Source organism: Rhea americana, unplaced genomic scaffold, assembly GCF_003343005.1.
Source record: "Rhea americana isolate MKP2758 unplaced genomic scaffold, rheAme1 scaffold_69, whole genome shotgun sequence".
Classification (NCBI taxonomy): domain Eukaryota; kingdom Metazoa; phylum Chordata; class Aves; order Rheiformes; family Rheidae; genus Rhea; species Rhea americana.
The window spans coordinates 443,902-462,024 of record NW_028186856.1 but is presented as its reverse complement, the minus strand read 5'-3'; the positions used below and the strand labels follow the sequence as shown (position 1 = coordinate 462,024).

The following is an 18,123-nucleotide window of genomic DNA, read 5'->3' as shown; positions in this document are numbered from 1 at the left end:
GGAGAARAAACACTTCTGTTTCTGTAATGTGCATTTTATGTGAGATTTTTATCATACCTAGGAAAATTGGGGAGCAGGGGAGGGAGGAGAACAGCACAATTTACAAAATACTAAAAGTAGTGAAGTATATATAAAAAAAGAAAAAGTAAAAAATAAAACTATCCACAGGRGGACAGTTAGATTTTGTTTTCATTAGAAATAAAGGATGTGAAATTGATGTAATAGTTGAAAATAAAAAACGCTGATCTATACAACAGCTTGACATAGCCTCTTATATAGTTTCACTTTACATCCAAGCAGATCACATAGCTCAAAGTGCTGTTAATTGAAATCAAAGATAAAAATCTGTTTTGTCTGGGATCTTGTTCCTCTCACACAAACGTTAAATGAAAGCCTGAAGTCAGAGCTAATGGGGGTGGGAAGCCAAGCGCTAGCCTGCTTTCCCTTTCCAAAAGCCCTCACCCCYGGGTAGGGTCTATCTGGGTATTTTTCCAGAAATTTTCTGACGGTGTCTACTGCGAGGAGAAATTTGGGTTCAGCTATCACAGTGACAAGCCTGCGGATTTCCCCTTTGTATTAGTGCTTCTAACCCTTCAGTCGCTGGAAAGCTGTGCGGGAAATACTGCACACGTGGCAGAGCCCTGGCATGCTGCTGTCGCGCTCTTATTTACCGCGTAGACTGCCTGAAGGAGCAGCATGGTGGTGAYGGGGTGGTAGGCAGTGAGCTGCCTCTGCGCCTCTCTCCCTTAGCAGACACAGGCCAAAGTGCATGAAGTGTGTCAATCCCACTGATTTTTTAATTAAGCACTTAAATTCATTTGCAGATCTGATCCCTGGAGTAAAGGAAAGATCTTTTTGGAGAGAATGTAAGGGAAACAAGGAAAAAGCGGGAGAGCTAGGCAAGAGGTCTGGCATGAACAAGGCAGAGCAGAGGGACCCATAAGGGGAAAATGCAAAGGAAATGCTTTACGGTATATACTCTTTAGATGTGCATGGACCTGTAAACACAGCGGCAACGCATAGCTAAACCAGAGAGTGAGATTCATCTCCCAGGGCGATTGGCAGAAACGTAGCCATTGCCTCTACGTGGCCAGGATTTCACCCACTGCATTGGGTATTAGGCAAAGGGCACTGATGCACAGGAGCTGTGGTTTCCTCTGGAGAATAAAAAAGCCCCCATGTCAGCTGTGACTAGGAGGTAATCTCAAACCAGTGCCAGGTTTTAGGGTGAAGCAAACATCCTCGTCTAAACTTGCAAGGGGACTGCATACAGTCCAGTTGATCTTCAGGAAAAACAAAGAGTGGCCATGAAGGAGTGTCTACTTGATGGAGTGGAAGGAGGAATGGGACATCCACCATCTGGCCAAGGTCTGGCCTCAGGGCACCCTCTCCCATGAAGTGAGAAGTTCAGCCACATCGGTGACTAAGTTTCTCCGAGGTCTGGGCTAAGATTCCTCAGGAAGGAAATATCACATTCTGGTCCACATAAAAGCACCTTTCCATGACCACTTCAAACATGTCAGGGAATAGAAATAAAAATATTCTACTGACAAGAGATGCTCCTGTATATATACCTTCTCCCCAAGGCAGAGGCTAAGAGACCAAACTACCTGGGACAGATGGCGGGGCCTTGACTGACTCGATAGCTGCAAGGCACCTGCATATGATGACAAATGGCCTGGTGCAAGGGCCAGCTGAGATTAAACAGAAATAGTTTTAATTATTTTACCTTTCTGAGTACAGAGATGAAATTCATAGATGATTCTGAGCTGTTGACATGCTCCTTCACAATCTCAAAGAAACTGCTTACAAAACTGAGACTCATCTGGGTAAAAGGGGGAARAGAAATTAGCATGACTGACCTTCTAAAGCTAAATTTAAACCAACATAATTTACCACCTCTGGTCTCTCCAAAGGCTCCAGACCTAATGGGGTCCCAATGCTTYTCTCTCTGACATTGCTTCAGAATTGCAGCCAAAGTGCTTTAGTTAGTCAGAAGCTAACACAAATCTATGAAAATAGCCCCTTACGTCATGATAATGCCATATGACAAAAGCTTTGAAACAAAATTACAGTTATTCCATTTACACTTATTTTAGGGTAGCAGCTGCATTTAACATAAATCAGCACAGAAATTAGGATGAGTGATCTATATTGTAAATTACCGATTATATGTGACAGAGCCATGACAATCAAAGAAATCTTCACAGACWTTTGAAAAAGATGCCATCTTTCATTGGGTGAGTTTGTTTCATGCTATGAGAGGTGAGGGAAATTTCTACTAAGTGTTGTATGATACAAAAGCTGCCTTTGTAAGCCATATATTCCCTTTAAGAAGTTAATACAAAAATGTTTGCAGCTGGGTGCCCACACGGTCAGTCACCTGTGGGTAAAACCCAAGCCCACACGTTCTTCCCAAACACAGTATTTGTGTGCGAACTCATGACTAGGCTCAACTTTAGGMCAAAGTTTTGGTCAATCCCAAAGACAAAGTTGCATGGGCTCAGCACAGTGGCAGGGTCCAAACTATCCCTTACACTGCCCATGGGACCAGGGCAGGCATGGGTCTGAGCCTATGGCAGTTTTGTCCATTCGAGGGCTGTCAGGTATGTTTGAACTTTCCTCCAGGTCCTCATCAACATGCCTTCAATAGCTGAAGCCTGTCTGAAGCCTGTCCTGACCTTGTTCAGGCACAGAAATTCTTCCAAAAAAGCTTTCCTATTTTACTATGTCATATTATCTGGAATCTCAGTACCAAAATTTTTCTTTATTTTGACAAAAGTGCATGTTATACGTTCTACAGCACGTGCTTCTTGACAGCAGGCTGAATCAATAAGGAAATGCAGGCTGTAAAATACCATTGAGAACAGTTACTTTTGCCTACATTTGACTGCTAACTTACACGCAGGCATGCATAATAATGCTCATTTATTATTCGCATTAATAAGGACAACAAAAAAAAAAGGAGAATATATTAAAAATAATCCTATTCCCTCAATAGCAATACAGGGCATTCCCTTTTTTAAATAAGCATGAAGAGATCAGAAACTACACATTGACTGAACTGTCTAGCAATGGACCCTTAGTACGGTCTTGGTCCACCACAAGTGTAAGGTGAAATAYGCTGGCTAAAACCTCTTTCCTTGTGTTTCCCAGCATGTTCACATGGTCACTCRCTGCAGCTCACTTGATGTGTGGTCAGTCATTGGGCTCTGGCTAATTGTCCTCAGATCCTTACTCCAAAGAGCTTTTCTGCTCTTGTTTTGGCTAAGAAGTGGGATGCTGACTGTTAAGGCAAGRGCATAACATTAAGAGGGAAAGTATCTGAAGTAAACAATTTGCTTAGGTTGTGTGGGGGGACTTCTAGCAGACATTCAGTGTATGGAGCTGAAGAGCCCCTTCCCAAATTCACCTCCCTATTTTGGAGGAAGTGTTTGTTGTGTCCACCTTTGCAGTCCTGTCAAACAGTGGCACTGGATATGACCTGTTTTGTTTCGCAGCATACCTCTAAAGAAAAGCAAAACTTCTGTTTTGCTTCTAAAGCCGTATAAACGCTACTTTGGACTTCTGGGCTGCTTTAACTTTCAGTAGCTGAAAATGGTCTCCCAGTAACTGACCACAAGCTGCAAAGAGCCACAGCATGTCATAGCCAAACCTCATCTTCTCCCTCCTTCTAGGAGCTGGAGGAGAAGTAGCATGTGAATACATAGCCTTGGGATTGTATCTGGGATAGTCCTCCACACCTAGAGAAATCCTGGCTGCAGAGGGGTGATAATTTCCATTTTTTTCACTCTTCTACCGGAGTGGAGTAATAGTAGCACAGTCTTTGTGCCACCTGCTTGAGAATGGAACCTTGTTAATCGATTTATTTTGCTGTTCTTGCTGTCTTGCTGTAAYGATGATGTTTACCCTCACTAATCCTTCTGAAAGGACTCTACTTTTGAAAACTACTTTCACACTCTTTGCACCATGTTTACTTTCAAAACGTGTCAAATAAGCTATCTYGCACATTCACTTGCCCGCATATCTATTGCTGGAGGCATACCACAATAATTTGCATCGATGAAACCTGACTACCAGGGTATGCCAAAGAGAAATGAAGGCAAGAGTGATCATTAGAACTAAGTTCCAAACACAGGCATCAAATCTRTATAGAAACATTACCGACAGTTTCTTGTCTGCTTGTGTTGTGCTGTTGGCTTTTTGATCTCAGTAAGACTTGTATTTTTTTTCTCACCTTGTTTAGCTCCTCTAAGTTTGCGAAAAGTCTCCACAAATCCACATCCAAGAGAAATTCATTACTCTGCAGGTATTTCAGCGTGTTCATAAATATCTTTAAAAATAAAACAAATCCATGTTATTTATTATTTTCTCTAATTTAATATATCTGGTAGTTTTCCTGAAAAGTACCCATTTCCCTTATAATTCTCCTGCAATGGTCACTTGATTCGGAGAATGAAGAAGAGAAAATTTTTTTTTGCTTTGAGAAAATTTTCCTGGCCTGCCACYAGGCTTTGGGTGAGGAGGAAGGTATGAGTGAAAGCCCTGGGTTCTCTGTGCAGCCATCACGGAAGCAGCACTGTCTCTGCCATGGCCCTGCCTGAACAGGGGTCACCGACCTCCCGATAGATCTATRTGCAGGAGCTRATAGCAACAAAGTTATAGGAGCTAYAGGTTTCTAYGGTTTTTGTAAATGCTTTCCATACTAGCCCATGCATCTACTGCTATATATATTGTTTGGAGTTAGTATGGAAAAGAGAAAACTTATTGTAATAGCAAATCATTAAGTTTAGTGGAGGGCTTATGTAAGTTTTACTTTGACTTGCTTCATTAAACCATATTGAGTATATGTACTGCATGTATTTTTATTGACTGCTTAAGATGCTATATATGCAAGCCCTGACTATGATCTTGGAGATGTGCTAAATTTGACCAAAATCTGAAAAAGGCTTGAAAAATGTAGATTACAGAGTAGATTTTTTCTTTTTTTGTGGAAAGACATTAATTGGAAAAAACTATCRTTCAGGTGCTGAGACTGAAGAGCTGGTGAGAGTATGTGCTTAGTTKTGCGAAATTCCTCAGCTGCTATGAACAGTTGACCCGAGAGCTTAAAGGGGATTTGCAGAGGTCTTAAAGTTGCCTATGGAGGTTCATTAAAATCAGTGGAATATTTCTGTAATGAGAAGCACTTAGAGTAGCAGGTATGTGTMAAATTGAATGCCCAAGTTCGCTGGGGTTTTTCTTTGGCAGGATAATTTGTGAAGCTGACTGAATAGTGTGTTCATGGGTCATACAGGACTGGCTAAGGTACSTCTGTAGGTTCCCATGTCAGAGTTGCTAAGTGGCCTGCACATCTTCTGGTATCCTCATGCTTCCCAAGGCTTTGTCTGTCTTTTATTGACTCGTACCCCTGAGCAGAGTCCAGAAGGATGGACATTTCCATCCTGTCTGGTGACTATAGTTGGTCTGYTTCTTGCTTCTCTCCTACCCCTTAGGGTTTTGCACTACCAAGAAGGAAGTAATCCCAGCTCCTCCTTTATTCCCTTCACTTTGCAGTACTTTCTGTTCTGCCTAAACTAATTCTTCAGCAACACTGAAAGCATTTCAACAATTTTATCTATTTTTCCTCTCTATAATAAGAAAGCAGAAAATCTCTGTGCAGGATAAGGGAAAAATAATAGAGAAGCTTCCGTCCTGTTAAACAGGTACGCTAACTTTTGGTGTGTGATAAATGTAAATGGTGCAACTGTGTGTCTATCTTTCAAAGCTCTTTAAATTTAGCAGCATACAGATAGTTTGGAGGAGGAGAGTTGTTGACTTGTTTGCTTGTTTGTCTTCTTGTTAATAGAATTATAGGCCAGGATAACCTAATCACAGGTCTTTTGTCCGACCTGCATGAAGTTAAGCCAAGAGTAAGTTACAGGCTAGCAGTAGAGAATATCCAGTATAGTCAACTGGAGAGAGGCTTAAATTCTGAGTCAATGAGCTGATATTGGAATATTAGGTGAAGTTATTGGAAGGTTTTGCARCAGACTGTGTTTGCAAAGCACTGAAAATGATGTCTGGAAGAGAGATGCTATCAAGAAGATTAAAAAAACAGCATACAAAGGGATTTGTGGAAATAGGATGATCAGGTGGGAGAAACAGCAAGACAATCTTTCACATGTAGATGCTAAATGAAAGGTTACAGGCAGCTTTGTCTGCCATGCTAACAGAAAGGACAAATCATGTTTCGCCTTTTCTTTTTTTTCTTTTTTTTTCTTTTTTTTGAGAAAGGAAATCTGAGGTTACCATCTTGAGAACCAGCAAATGATCCAGAAAGTAAGTGCATTCACTTGTGAACAGTTCCCACACGGCTTCTTCTTTCTTCACTTCTAATCGGCTGTCGGCATCTTTCTGCTCAGTTTCTTGAGCCTTTATAAATTCATGCCAAGATTTACTCTATTGTTTGAGGAGGAAAAGAAGAATAACTGACTATTACATAAGGTTTGAAGCAGTTRATGCAAAAAAACCTATGATCTATTTGCCCTTGTACAGAGCCTGTCTGCCAGTATTAGTGCTTTTTCTGTTGAAAGCTTAATGATTCATTTAAAAGGTAAAATTCCAGCTTTTTATTGCTAACTACTCATTATATGAACACTGAATTTGTCAGTAACACAGAATAATAGTCTACACTTGTAGGATGCTGTATAAAAAACAAATAACAAAGTAAAAACAACACAGTGGGCAGCTTGCAAATGCTAATRAGTTTAATCTGTCATGCTGCTGGAAAGCAGAGATAGATGATAGGTTCCTGTTTTCCAGAAGGTCAAATCAAAGTAACAAAGGACCAGGTCTTCAAAGACCTGGAAAAGCAAATGGATTGAGGGGGCATGGAGTTAGSTTGGATTTGGCTTATCTGGTTGCCTAAGCTTAATGTTTCTATTGGCTTGGCCACCCCAGGGGCTGCAAGCCCAGTTTGTCTGGACAGAGGGGCTTCAGTGGGGTTTGTGCAGCTGAAGCTAGCTATCAGGCTTTGCCCTCTGGGTGGGCTCTCTGTWTCTGGAAGCCCATGCTCAACCTCCAGCAGATCAGATTTAGGCACTGATCTGCCTGTTTGTGAAGAAAARGGCTCCTGGGTGTTCAGGAGCTGAACAGGCTGTTGATTAGCCCTAGCTGATCACAGGATACAAGTTACCCGCGTTCACATCCCTAATCCAAGCTGAGTGGAATGTGAATTAAAGGCTCTTTCTTTTTTATTATTATTATTTTTAATCCASTAGATGAGTACATAGACTTTGTGGAAGACGCCTGAGGGGTGCATTAATGAGTTAGATTTGCTCTGAGCTTGTTGCAGGGGTCAAAGTCCACTCAAATAGTTGTTCTCTCTTCATTGTTTTTCTGACATTGCAGGAGCTGCTATTGCCTGAGCAGAGGCTCTGAGCACCTGCCCGGTGGGGAAGGGGCATTATCTTTGTGCACCTCCCTTGCTAGAAATACAAAGAATTAGTTGCCTGCAGGATCAGGTTGCAGCTGACAGATGACTCGGAAAATAGAAGTGGCACCTGGATGTTGGATTTTGTCCTTTCCAGCTATTAGAGTACCCTGCGGGCTCTAATCCTAGCAAAATTGTCTAATAKGCTCCAGGGTATCTGATAAAGGTAAAGGAGAGATGGTTGCTTGTAAGACAAATTTCTTGYTTACCCACGTTGCTGCACAAGTTGCAGCCCTCTCTAGCGCAGCAGCTGGGGATGACCTTGCCCTGTTTGGCTGTACGGGGCTGTGCAGCTCCCTGGGTTGTTTTTGGGGTGCCTACAGGACTGTAGTTTCCCTCCCACGTGCCGCAGGCACTGCTGAAAGGGTCAGCTCGGGAGCTGCTGCCTCTCGATGAGGAAGGTGCTTCCGTCCACCCCAAAATGGGGGGTCCGTAAGCCTGGCCAAACCTCAGGGGCTGTGAGGGCTCTTGCTGAGTTTGTAACCACGCTTGTGTCCCCCTCACCCTTCCACTGCAAACACCGAGTTTATACCCTAGGTATRTGCATTAGTTTTGCAGATGGGGTTCATATTCAGATTAATGCGCTGAAAAATGGTAATTTAAAAAGAACGCAAAAGTTTTATCCTCATCTTTAAGAGCTTAATAGATAGCTTTTTTGGTACTGAGTATTTTGATACCTTAAAAAGGCAAAATTCGTATGTGCTGCAATCTATGATCTTAACAGCTGAAAGGCAATTTTCCAGATCAGATGCTTGCTTCTGTTTGTTCTTACTCTGTTTAATGACAAAACAAAACAAAACAAAACAAAAAAAACCAACACCTTAATTTATACAATATTTTAAAGACCAGTAAGAAGTTTCTTTTTAGTTCATTTTTTTTCAGTTCATTAACTCTGGGCTGGTTTGCAAGGAGTTTTCCCTTGACACCCTGATTTCTTTATATTTGGAAATCATGGTGTTTGACTGATGGTGGTTGATACTCATGGTGCAGGAGACAGGGATGGCAGGTTTATTTATAGCTACGGGTGGGGTGAGTAGGTGGCTTAGATATGCGGGTGTGTAAGTAAGGTCTTATTTATTTAACCAGCAGTCTTTGACAGGGCTAATCACTGATATAACAACAGACTGTGGACTACCCTGAGAATATAMAAGAAATAATGTTTCCTCCGGCACAGCCCGAAGTATGGGACTACAAAATTTACAATCTAAATTTTCCTTCCCCTGTCATCTTATGCATGCAGATCTTGGATTTTTTTGTTTTTTGTTTTTTTTTTGATTTGAGCAGCATATTCAAAAAGCTGCTCTGATCAGCTGTAGAGTAGTCTCTGTAAAATGAACTTTGATAAAGCCTGAAGGGCAGCAGTCTTTGTGTGTGAGGGGTCATGAGATAAAACCAATTGGTTTTAGTTTAGTTTTGTTTTTCAGACCAGCAGTGCCATGTACTTAATTTGCCACCCCAAATTTAGTGCTGTGATCTTAGACTTATAAGGTGTTTGACTGAGTCTTATCTGCTTTCTGGATCTTTGTGGCTGCACTTCATGGATTTGTACTGACTGAGTTGTAGGCAATGAACTCAAGCCAGTTCTGAAATATGTATTTGACCATAATATTTGATATTCACTACTTAAGCTGAACTTTCAGTTCTGCAAAATGGCTTGAAATGGAGCAGAAACAATATTGTAATGATGAGTGTGTGTGTGTGTGTGTGTGTGTGTGTATGCACATACATATGTGTTTAACCAATGCAGCAGCAAATGCATTTTCGTAAGTTAAAGTTTACGCTGGCATGATCAAAGCGGGGACACGACTGAGTAACCCTGCCACTGGCGGGTGTGTGTGTGTGTGTGTGTATGCACATACATATGTGTTTAACCAATGCAGCAGCAAATGCATTTTCGTAAGTTAAAGTTTACGCTGGCATGATCAAAGCGGGGACACGACTGAGTAACCCTGCCACTGGCGGGAGCACTTATGGGAGCTGCCATGTGCGTCCGATGCGGGGCGGTGGCGGTGGCAGCCGTGTCTGACCCACCCCGCCCTCGTTACGGATTAACGACCCAGTGGGCGCTCGGCACTGGGCAGGAGGGAGGCTGCTACGCTCCTGCCGTTCCCCATGGGCAGGAAAATGAAGAAACTCTGTTTGCCCAGTTAGTTCTGCGAGGAGGCAAAGTCAGGGCGAGGAGGAAAAAAAAAAAACATATGGTGTAATACTCACAGCTCCTCTTTTGGCAAACGGCCACCTTGGCTTTTTGGACTCTAATGGGTAAAACAAATGTGTTATCAGTGCAGAAACAGATAATGGAAAATAGACCAGTTATTTCTTTTTTTAGGTGAAGCCTGGTACGCTATACTCTATTTAGCTCAAATTTAACAGTTCTGTTTAGGACTTTTGTGCACCAGACTTAAAACACATTAAAGCTATTGAACTGAGATCTTCCCAGCAAATGTGATACCTCTCTGTGATGGGATCTTGGCTTATGCTAAACACTCCCACTTGCTGCAGATGGTCTGCATGTGATTGCCAATTCTAAACRCAGGAAAACACATCATTCCCTGGGCCAGTTCTTAAGGATATTCAGTGTTTTGGAGGAAGAACTAGGCCATAGCGATGTCTTGGATCTAYGCACTTTTTGTGAATTCAGCAACACTGCTATAGTAGTGCGAGTACCACCGTCTATACAACGTAATCTCTTCAGTAATAAGCACATCTTTGTGAAAAGTCACATTCGTGGGATCATAGATGCAAAGCTCTTTGAGTAAACAATCCTAAACAGCCTAAGCCTCAGATCAGTGATAGCATCAGGCACCATGGTGCAGGCTGTAATTCACTGTCCTTAGTGATGCACGAGGAAAGCTGGGAATCTAGATGCAGGACTGCATGAAGCAAAAGGGGCTAAGTTTGCTCCACAAGAAATTGGGAACAAAATATTTTTTTCTGAATTTATGCTACCTAACTTCAGGCTCACATGAGACTGGAGATCATAGTCCAAAATTTCCTCTTTGGGGTTTTGGGGCATGTGCCGTCCTTTTGAAGATGGCTAGCTTGTTTGCTTTTTTGAAACTGCTGGTTGTGCCTTTGATTTTCTGGCAGAGGGGGTACGGAAGGTAAAAACTTGTGTCTCCGGTCACCAGCATCTTCTGGTCAGTGGCTGTACACTATGCTATACTCCGCTATAGGTATTTGTGGAAACTGCTTGCAAGTCTATGTTTGAATCTTGGAAGGTCTCATGGGCAACCTGTAGCCATGGGTTGGGTTTACAAGCTTTGTGATCAGAGCGCTAACTGAAAGACTAACATGGGGCACACTCTTCCCTCTGCCTGAAGCTGGCAGGTAGAAATTTGCAACGTCTGGATGGAGATCCTGGCCTGGCCTCTGGTTCCTCCAGCATTGTGGAGGRGAGAGGTGATCTATGGCCCTCCACGTTGCCACTATACTGACTTCCCTCCCTACCCCATGGGCTCGCAGACCTTATTCATGGCTTTTACTGTGCTAGGCTGGGCAGATCCCAGCCTATATCTGACCTGTGTTCAGCAGCAGGGCTGTGGGGGGCAGATAGTCCACGGCACCGTCTGAGACGAGGAGGTCTCCAGGGAACACCTCAAGTCCGGGCAGACTCACCACGACAGAACTGCGCCTGCGACTGGCTGCTCTGCATGACGCAACCACAACACATTTAATTGCTTTCCCCTCCTTACAGCAGAGGAAACTTCTGACGTGCTCCTCACCAATATGTGAGGAAATGAGCTTAAAAAACCCATATCACTGGGGAACTACATAGTGAATTAAAAGAAGTCAGTAATTTCAGCGAGTATAAAACATCAATGATCAACAGCAAATACCTAATTATCTTTTGCCCTCGACTGCAGAATGCTGTTGAGCTAGGGGGGCTTATGSGCATGGTTTTCTCAGGGGATAGGAACTCAGAGAATTTAATCACAGAAATTACAGGAAATTCCTAGGTGCTTCTAAAATTAGGCAAAAAGTGAGTGAAGGTTTCTAAATCTATATTTTGGCACTGGAATCTAAAAGAGCAGTTAAATACCATGACCACAGCTGATATATGCCTTGTCTGTACTTTAGACCTGCATACAACTGATGATTTCAAGAAAAAACAGTTCAAGTAATTTTATAATTACCTTTTGGCTAGTTTGTTCTATTTCCTTTCTAAATCTTTCAGGAGTAGTTCCTGATAATCCAAATAATTTTATATTTTGAATATAATGTGGCTTAGCAACCCTGCTGAATGGAGACAAATGGCTCTTTCTTACTATTACTGGTACGAATGGAAGGCATTGTCCAGGATGCCGATCCATCAAGTTAAGTGACAGGCTGACACCTGTATCCAAAGGTGTGTTTGAGGCAGAGGCTGCTTGCATTCAAATACAGAAATTATTAGTGTATGTCAAAACCTTTTTGGGTCTTGCTAATAACTCCCACCAATACCTAATTAATGGTGTTAGCATACTGTCGCAAGGTAACGGAGACTGCAGCTGCTGTTCTCCTTTCTTCAAGTGACTGATGCRTAAAAACAGTGTCAAATTTTAAAAGGTCAGTAGTTATGTAGCTGTTGTTAGTGGAAGGGAGTAAGCTGTGAGTGGAGATATCAAGTATGCATGTATCTACATGCATGTATACGTATATATATATGCATATTCTGATGAGGCTAAAAACTAAATTTTAAGATCAATAATGGGAAATGGAGATTGTGCTTTCTCTTATAATCTGACAGTATTGTTGCTTGCAATTACCTTAGGTAAACCAATCCTTAGGTTATTGCTTGGTCTAAAGGAAAGATTTGCTCCTAACCATGGCAAGAGCCATAGGTTGTCAGGATGGCAAAGTTTGGGACTTTAAGACTTTAAATAAAGGCAGATTAAGGCTTATTATTATTTTTTTTGATGAGATCACGGTGCATAATGCACAAGTTCCTTAAAAGCTGCTCCTTTTCTGATAATGCCACTGAATGGGGAAACATAGGAGCCATATATTTTATTTAACTTCGGGGATTTATAGGAAGCTCTGAGGATTCTCCTGAAATTAAAACAAATACCTGGATTGCAGGCTTCTTGGGATGAGGTCTGTTTCTTCTTTGCCTGCAAGCCCACACCAGTGTATGCAGACTGCTTTTTGACAAGGTGCACCGCTTGCTACCCAGCACAAATACAAAGTGTTGATAATTACTGTATTAAGATGTTCCTGAAACCGCTTGTGATTCCTCTRTGTAATCTCTTGGACAGTTGGAGTGTTGTACAAGCCATATGCTGTAATATAGTGCAAGGATAATCCTAGAAGTTGAATCCTAGAAGTTCACTGCTGTGCTGTGAAATTCAGGACATTTCTTTCAGCTTCAATTTGCAATAATTTTTTTCAATGTGTTACTGATCCTTTAGGCATCTAGCCTACTGCAATTTTGAAATATGTTATGAAGCTGGAGGTTAGTCACTTACGAATATAAATAATGGGTAGCACAGTTTCATTGTAAATGAGTTAAATGGTGTTATTTCCCTAAATCAGAAAGGCCTTGAACTTCAGAGACACTTACTTCTAAAGGAGTTCTTCAAAGAGGTTTGCGAGCCTATGATGTATGGGAGCATGCAAAGGTCACTTGGATGTGTATCTGCAATATTCCCTTGCAGTTTGGCATGTTGGGATTGATTAATGGCTTATGTGCCTAGATTATGTATGCATCCTTAATAGGTGAAGGTACAGATACAGGTATCTGTGATCATCTGGCCTGATGCCTGTAGATGTATTAGATTCATTAGATGTTTTTGTTGATTTTACTGCAAAATGAAACCACTGGAGTGCTGTGCAATCCAATTTGTTAGTGCTTCAGTCTGTAAGCAACAGTTCCCCATTTTTTCATGACTGCAGACCCTGTAGCTTTGCCTTTTTCTTTAGTTTGTGTTTGCCTTTTTTTTTTTTTTTTTTTTTTTTTTTTTTTTTTTNNNCTAGGGTCAGGATGCTGAAGTGCTTGAGTGAAGGTCAGGATGCTGAAGTGCTTGAGTGAAAGAAGTGTTTTGTGCTTTAGGGATGAACTTGATCAAAAGGGGGAATAATATTTGTGCAATGATTCCTTGTTTTTGTTCAGGAAGATAATGTCAGAGGTTTGTACTACGAAGTTGGTATTATGAAGTTATTGAAAAWTATTAAAGATTTTGAAGCAATTCAGGGTCTGGAGAAATAAATATCCTGGGTATACAGCTGTTTCTAGGGCAGGGAAAGTTTCAGCTGGCTGCTCTTTAAAGATGTGTACCCTGATAGATTAAAAATCTTGGTCTAACTAGACCTTTAAATGTCACAGGGAACAATTTCAATCTATAGGGATCTATATCAATCACCTTAATTAAATAACAGATAGGCTTTTTAAAAAATGAATATGACTGAAGCGGTCACAAGGATCAACATCATAGGATAGTCACAGTATTAAACTGAGATTCCTGCCAGGTGGTGACTTTGTTACCCAAGGGGCTGAGGGAGGATGTTTGGACTCCTTGCATGGAACAGCACTTTGCTGCTAAATTTGATATTAAGGAGGAAGAAGAGGACTTCAAGGTAGACGAGTCCAGTTCTCTCAGCTCATTGAAAATGAACTGCCTTAGTAGTTACAGGATGTCTGGAGGAAAGAGTGTGATCCAGTTTTTCACCCAGCCTCCAGCACACTGAATTGGGCAAGGAGAAAATGCATTCATAATAAACTGAAGGTGTTGTTGTTTTATTAACATTTCCTTCAGTGGCAGTGGCTTCAGCATCTCACCCTGTCCCCACTACATATCCCTCTCTCTGTGCTGCCCCCCGATACTTTTTGTTTATTTTGGCTGATTATTTTTAATCAGCATYGACTCAGCACATTGTCACAGTAGCAGAGATGTCCTGGCATAATGAACTGAGGGCTGAGTAGAGGAGAGCTGTTTAAAATGAGAATTACTTAAAGAAAGTCTTTTGAAAGTACAGCCTGAGAGGAGGGAGAAGAGATACTTACTAAAACTGAAGGACTGAAGTACATCCTTATCCTGTAAGGTCTTTTGGATGATCTATTAGGCAGTGTTGGAGGAGGGCTGCCAACTGTGCCAATGTACTTCTGATTGGACAGAATAATCTGACATTTCAGCATTTTTCTCTGGCTGTGATAATAAGGGATTAGCTTTCAAGGAGTTAGATTAATGATTTCAATAAATGAGGAGCTGAATACAGTCCTTGCCCAGACCTTGGACCAAATTCAGGTGTTTAACTTGACAAAAATGTTTAAAGCAGAAACTAGTGATTTTTGTCTTAATGTTTCTGCACATTCTGATATTGGTCAGGACAAGAAATGGAAATTGTAATTTCTGTAATTCCTCCTAGCCTCCTTCTCTCAGTCCTTCCTGCTGGTGATCATGGAACAAAGCTTGTGATGTTTCTTGCATGTTTCTTGATTTTAAAATGTATCTGGATGGCTGTCCAGAGCCAATATCTTAGCTGGCTTACTGGGTTCCMTCCAAAGCTGCCAGACAAGTTACACTCTGAGAGGGTGTGTGCATTAAATAACTAAACAGGAGAACATTAAACATTTGTATTCAGTCTTCAATTTCTCACCTGAACTGAGCTACAGATTGCATAACTATTCACCCCATCAATGACCTCAGCTTATGTATTTCTGTTTTGAGATGGATCGGAGCAGGCTTTTCCTGCTATAGGTGTGAACCGTTTTCAYGTTGAGACACAGAGATCTCCTTCCCTCCCTTTCTCTTTCAACTGTAAGTTGAAGAGGCTAAAGGCTGAGATGGAAATCGAAGCAATTTGAAAAATCTGGGAGAACTCTTCTGCTGTGAGCACATCATTTCAGACGCACGTCTATTAAGCCTTGTCTAAGGAATTGCATTGCGTTTTGACTTGTGTGCTCTGTCAACCTACTCCCACCTCCCCAAGGCCTCAACACAAACCTACTTGAAATACAGACTTGTTGGCAACCTGGTGGTTATAGTAAGTTCTACCTGACAAATGAGTGAATGTTGGGAAGAATAGGAGATGCAGCTCAACTGATGGTCTACTACCTTAGGGAATGAAATACTATGTGGYGTGGTCACACAAGCATTATATTACTCTTGGGCGTGAGGCTATTTCTGCCTTAGGTTCCYTAAGGCTTGCTCACCAACGCTAGTGCTTTTAATGTACCTGGCTCACCTGTGTGCCCCACCTGAAATCTTCAAGGGGAACAGGCAATAAAATGAACATTGCATTATCAGTGAGATAGATGTTGTTATTAAGGGAGGTACTAGCTGCTACTACCTTGTTGTTTGGGGAGCAAACAAATTTCATTTTGTTTCTTTTCTGTAAACATTTGAACGTCTTAAGGAAATGAGCATGACCGAATAAAACTCACTTTTAATCAGGATTTTACTTTCTGAAAATTGCTTGTAAGAGCTTAGTGGAACTTAGTGCACAAATCTGTGGTACATAGCACTTTATCTTGACATAAAGTGGATGCATTAACATYTTATAGAATCAAATATTCTTAGTTTATAGGATTAACAATCCCTTCATCCAGCAGCAATCCTGGATCTGCTTTTCTCATGTATGAGAGCAATATTGAGCTGTTCTGCTAGCTTCTTTGCTCCCTTTTCCTCCCACAAAGTTTTGAAGAATGTTGCTCAAGATTATGAGATGTTTCACATTCTTCAGCTGCTGAAATTTGACACTGTTAATCCTAACAGCGAGACCTTTTGGCAGTTAGTTCCCTTTGCAGAGCTCTCTGATGGTCCTACTAAAATAGTATGTGAAATATAGCTAAACATACCAGGGAGAGGGTGACCTTTGAAGGAAAATCTCATTAGGAAGTTCAGTGTAACAAGCTGGTGACAAAACAAATCTAGAAATTAAAGTTGTTATGCATACGTGTCTCACTGTTCACTTTGTCTTAGATTGGAGCAAATTCGTTAAAAGGATAATGAAGTTCAGCTTAAAATAAGATAAAACAAATATTTGCATACCTTTTAATAGGCACACCGCTCRTCTGAAAGAAAGTGAGATACTCTCATTACTTGGTCAGAAAGCAATCAAACTTTTTTTTTTTGTGAAAAAAGTACTGATTTTTTAAGAGGAGTATCATATATAGGCTTAGACGCCAGTTAATTATTTTTCTGTTGTTGATAAAGGAACAGATAAAGGAGCATTTGGTATCCAGAATATTTTCTGTAGTTGATAGGGAAAAATAGCTTTTGGTCTGTGGCACAAAACTAACCAGTTATTTAGACCGCCCATATTCGGTGAAACATGTGCGTAAGTGCTCTGCATGAGGGTAGAGTCAAGCTGTATGTCTGAATTTGACTTCTTATGCAAGTAATACAAGGCCAAGAGAGTAGGTCTATGAGCATTTCTCCTAGCAGCAAAGCTGGCTTATGTGATTCCTTTTGCTGTGTCCATGGACTGAAGTTATGAGGGATGGCTGAGCAGCAGTTTGCCACCACAGAGAGGTGGGAAAGCGTGACCAAGCATAGGATTAAGCTGATCTGGTCACCAAGAGGCAAGGCTGGAGCCACAGTCTCTTGTTGAACTGGAAGGACCAATCTGCCTTCCTGARGAGGGCAGAAAATGGTCTGTTATGGGAATGGAGCCCAGGTCAGGTTGCAGTTCAGTTCAAGAACTGTGGATTTTTTTGTGCACTGGGCCATGAGTGAACATGCAAGGTTCAAAAAGAGGTCGCATTATCKTGTTCTCCTTACCTGGATGCCTTCCTGCTGCCTAGGGCTGGGACATGGAAGTCTTGCGGGCAGAGTAGCAGAACTGGCTTTCCGTGAGTGCTGGAGTGTCGCTTCAGCTTTACCATTGCTGAGAGGATATTTTTGCCTTGACAGTTCTGATCTGCGGTCAGCAGATTCTGGATCTCCTGTGGTAGTTTCAGTCTTTGCTTTGGAAGACAGTAATTTTGCRTGGACACAAGAAGGCAGTGACAATGAGGAAGATTTAGTGCACCGCGGTGGACTTTTACAAATATGGTGGAGYGAGCCAGTGTATTCCTTTTGATTCCCCAGCTGAGGAGAGCTCGTGAGAGTTCTGTCCTGAAATGACAGTGCTTGTGAGGCAGAGGCCATCCTTAGACGCCTTAAAGTCGGAGAGGTGGAAATTCTGGCCACAGCATGCCGGTCAAACTGGAAAGGTGTGTGGTAGCTCCCAGTGTGCTCCTCTGTGGGAAGCTTCARTAAAACTGAAGACTCAGTGTAACTTCTTCTGTGGATGCAATCACCTGGGGGCATGGTGACATCCATACAAGCTGATACTGCTTGCATTTCRTAGGGACTGAAGACATCATCTGGGCTGCTGCTTTCAGACAAATCTTCACGAAGCTCAGTTTCCCTGTTTAGAGGTGCCATGTTGATGCACGCTTCTTTGCCCAGGTCCAGAGAGCAATCAGAACTTGATTGTTGCATTCTTTACGTGCAGCACAAAGATTTATAGCTATGTGTACATAAAAACATTATCAGGAAAAGGTCTTACAAACTTGTATGCATTTTTGTTTAATATGGGAGCATATGCAAATGGGAAAAATCTAAACAAAATAACAGATATGTGCAGTAGTACAGAAACATAGCATGCTTTTTGACTCCTCCTTAAAATAAGAGTTTCAGCTTCAGGACCCTATTTCAGCAAGCTCTTTAAGCAGTTGCTAGCTT

General features: G+C 41.6%; 1 protein-coding gene across 2 annotated transcripts in view; it reads right to left on the bottom strand.

Moving 5' to 3' along the window:
• PLEKHG7 (pleckstrin homology and RhoGEF domain containing G7) overlaps nt 1–18,123 on the bottom strand; it is a 38,180-nt gene that overhangs the window by 18,541 nt on the left and 1,516 nt on the right. For both annotated transcript variants that reach the window (XM_085321316.1, XM_085321317.1), the window contains exons 2-9: nt 17,176–17,908; nt 16,444–16,466; nt 10,996–11,123; nt 9,689–9,729; nt 8,152–8,247; nt 6,292–6,441; nt 4,238–4,333; nt 1,730–1,825 (exon numbers count right to left, since the gene is read on the bottom strand). In XM_085321316.1, the coding sequence (XP_085177442.1) occupies nt 1,730–1,825; nt 4,238–4,333; nt 6,292–6,441; nt 8,152–8,247; nt 9,689–9,729; nt 10,996–11,123; nt 16,444–16,466; nt 17,176–17,880 (1,335 nt within the window). In that variant the 5' untranslated portion in view covers nt 17,881–17,908. The remainder of the gene's footprint in view (nt 1–1,729; nt 1,826–4,237; nt 4,334–6,291; nt 6,442–8,151; nt 8,248–9,688; nt 9,730–10,995; nt 11,124–16,443; nt 16,467–17,175; nt 17,909–18,123) is intronic.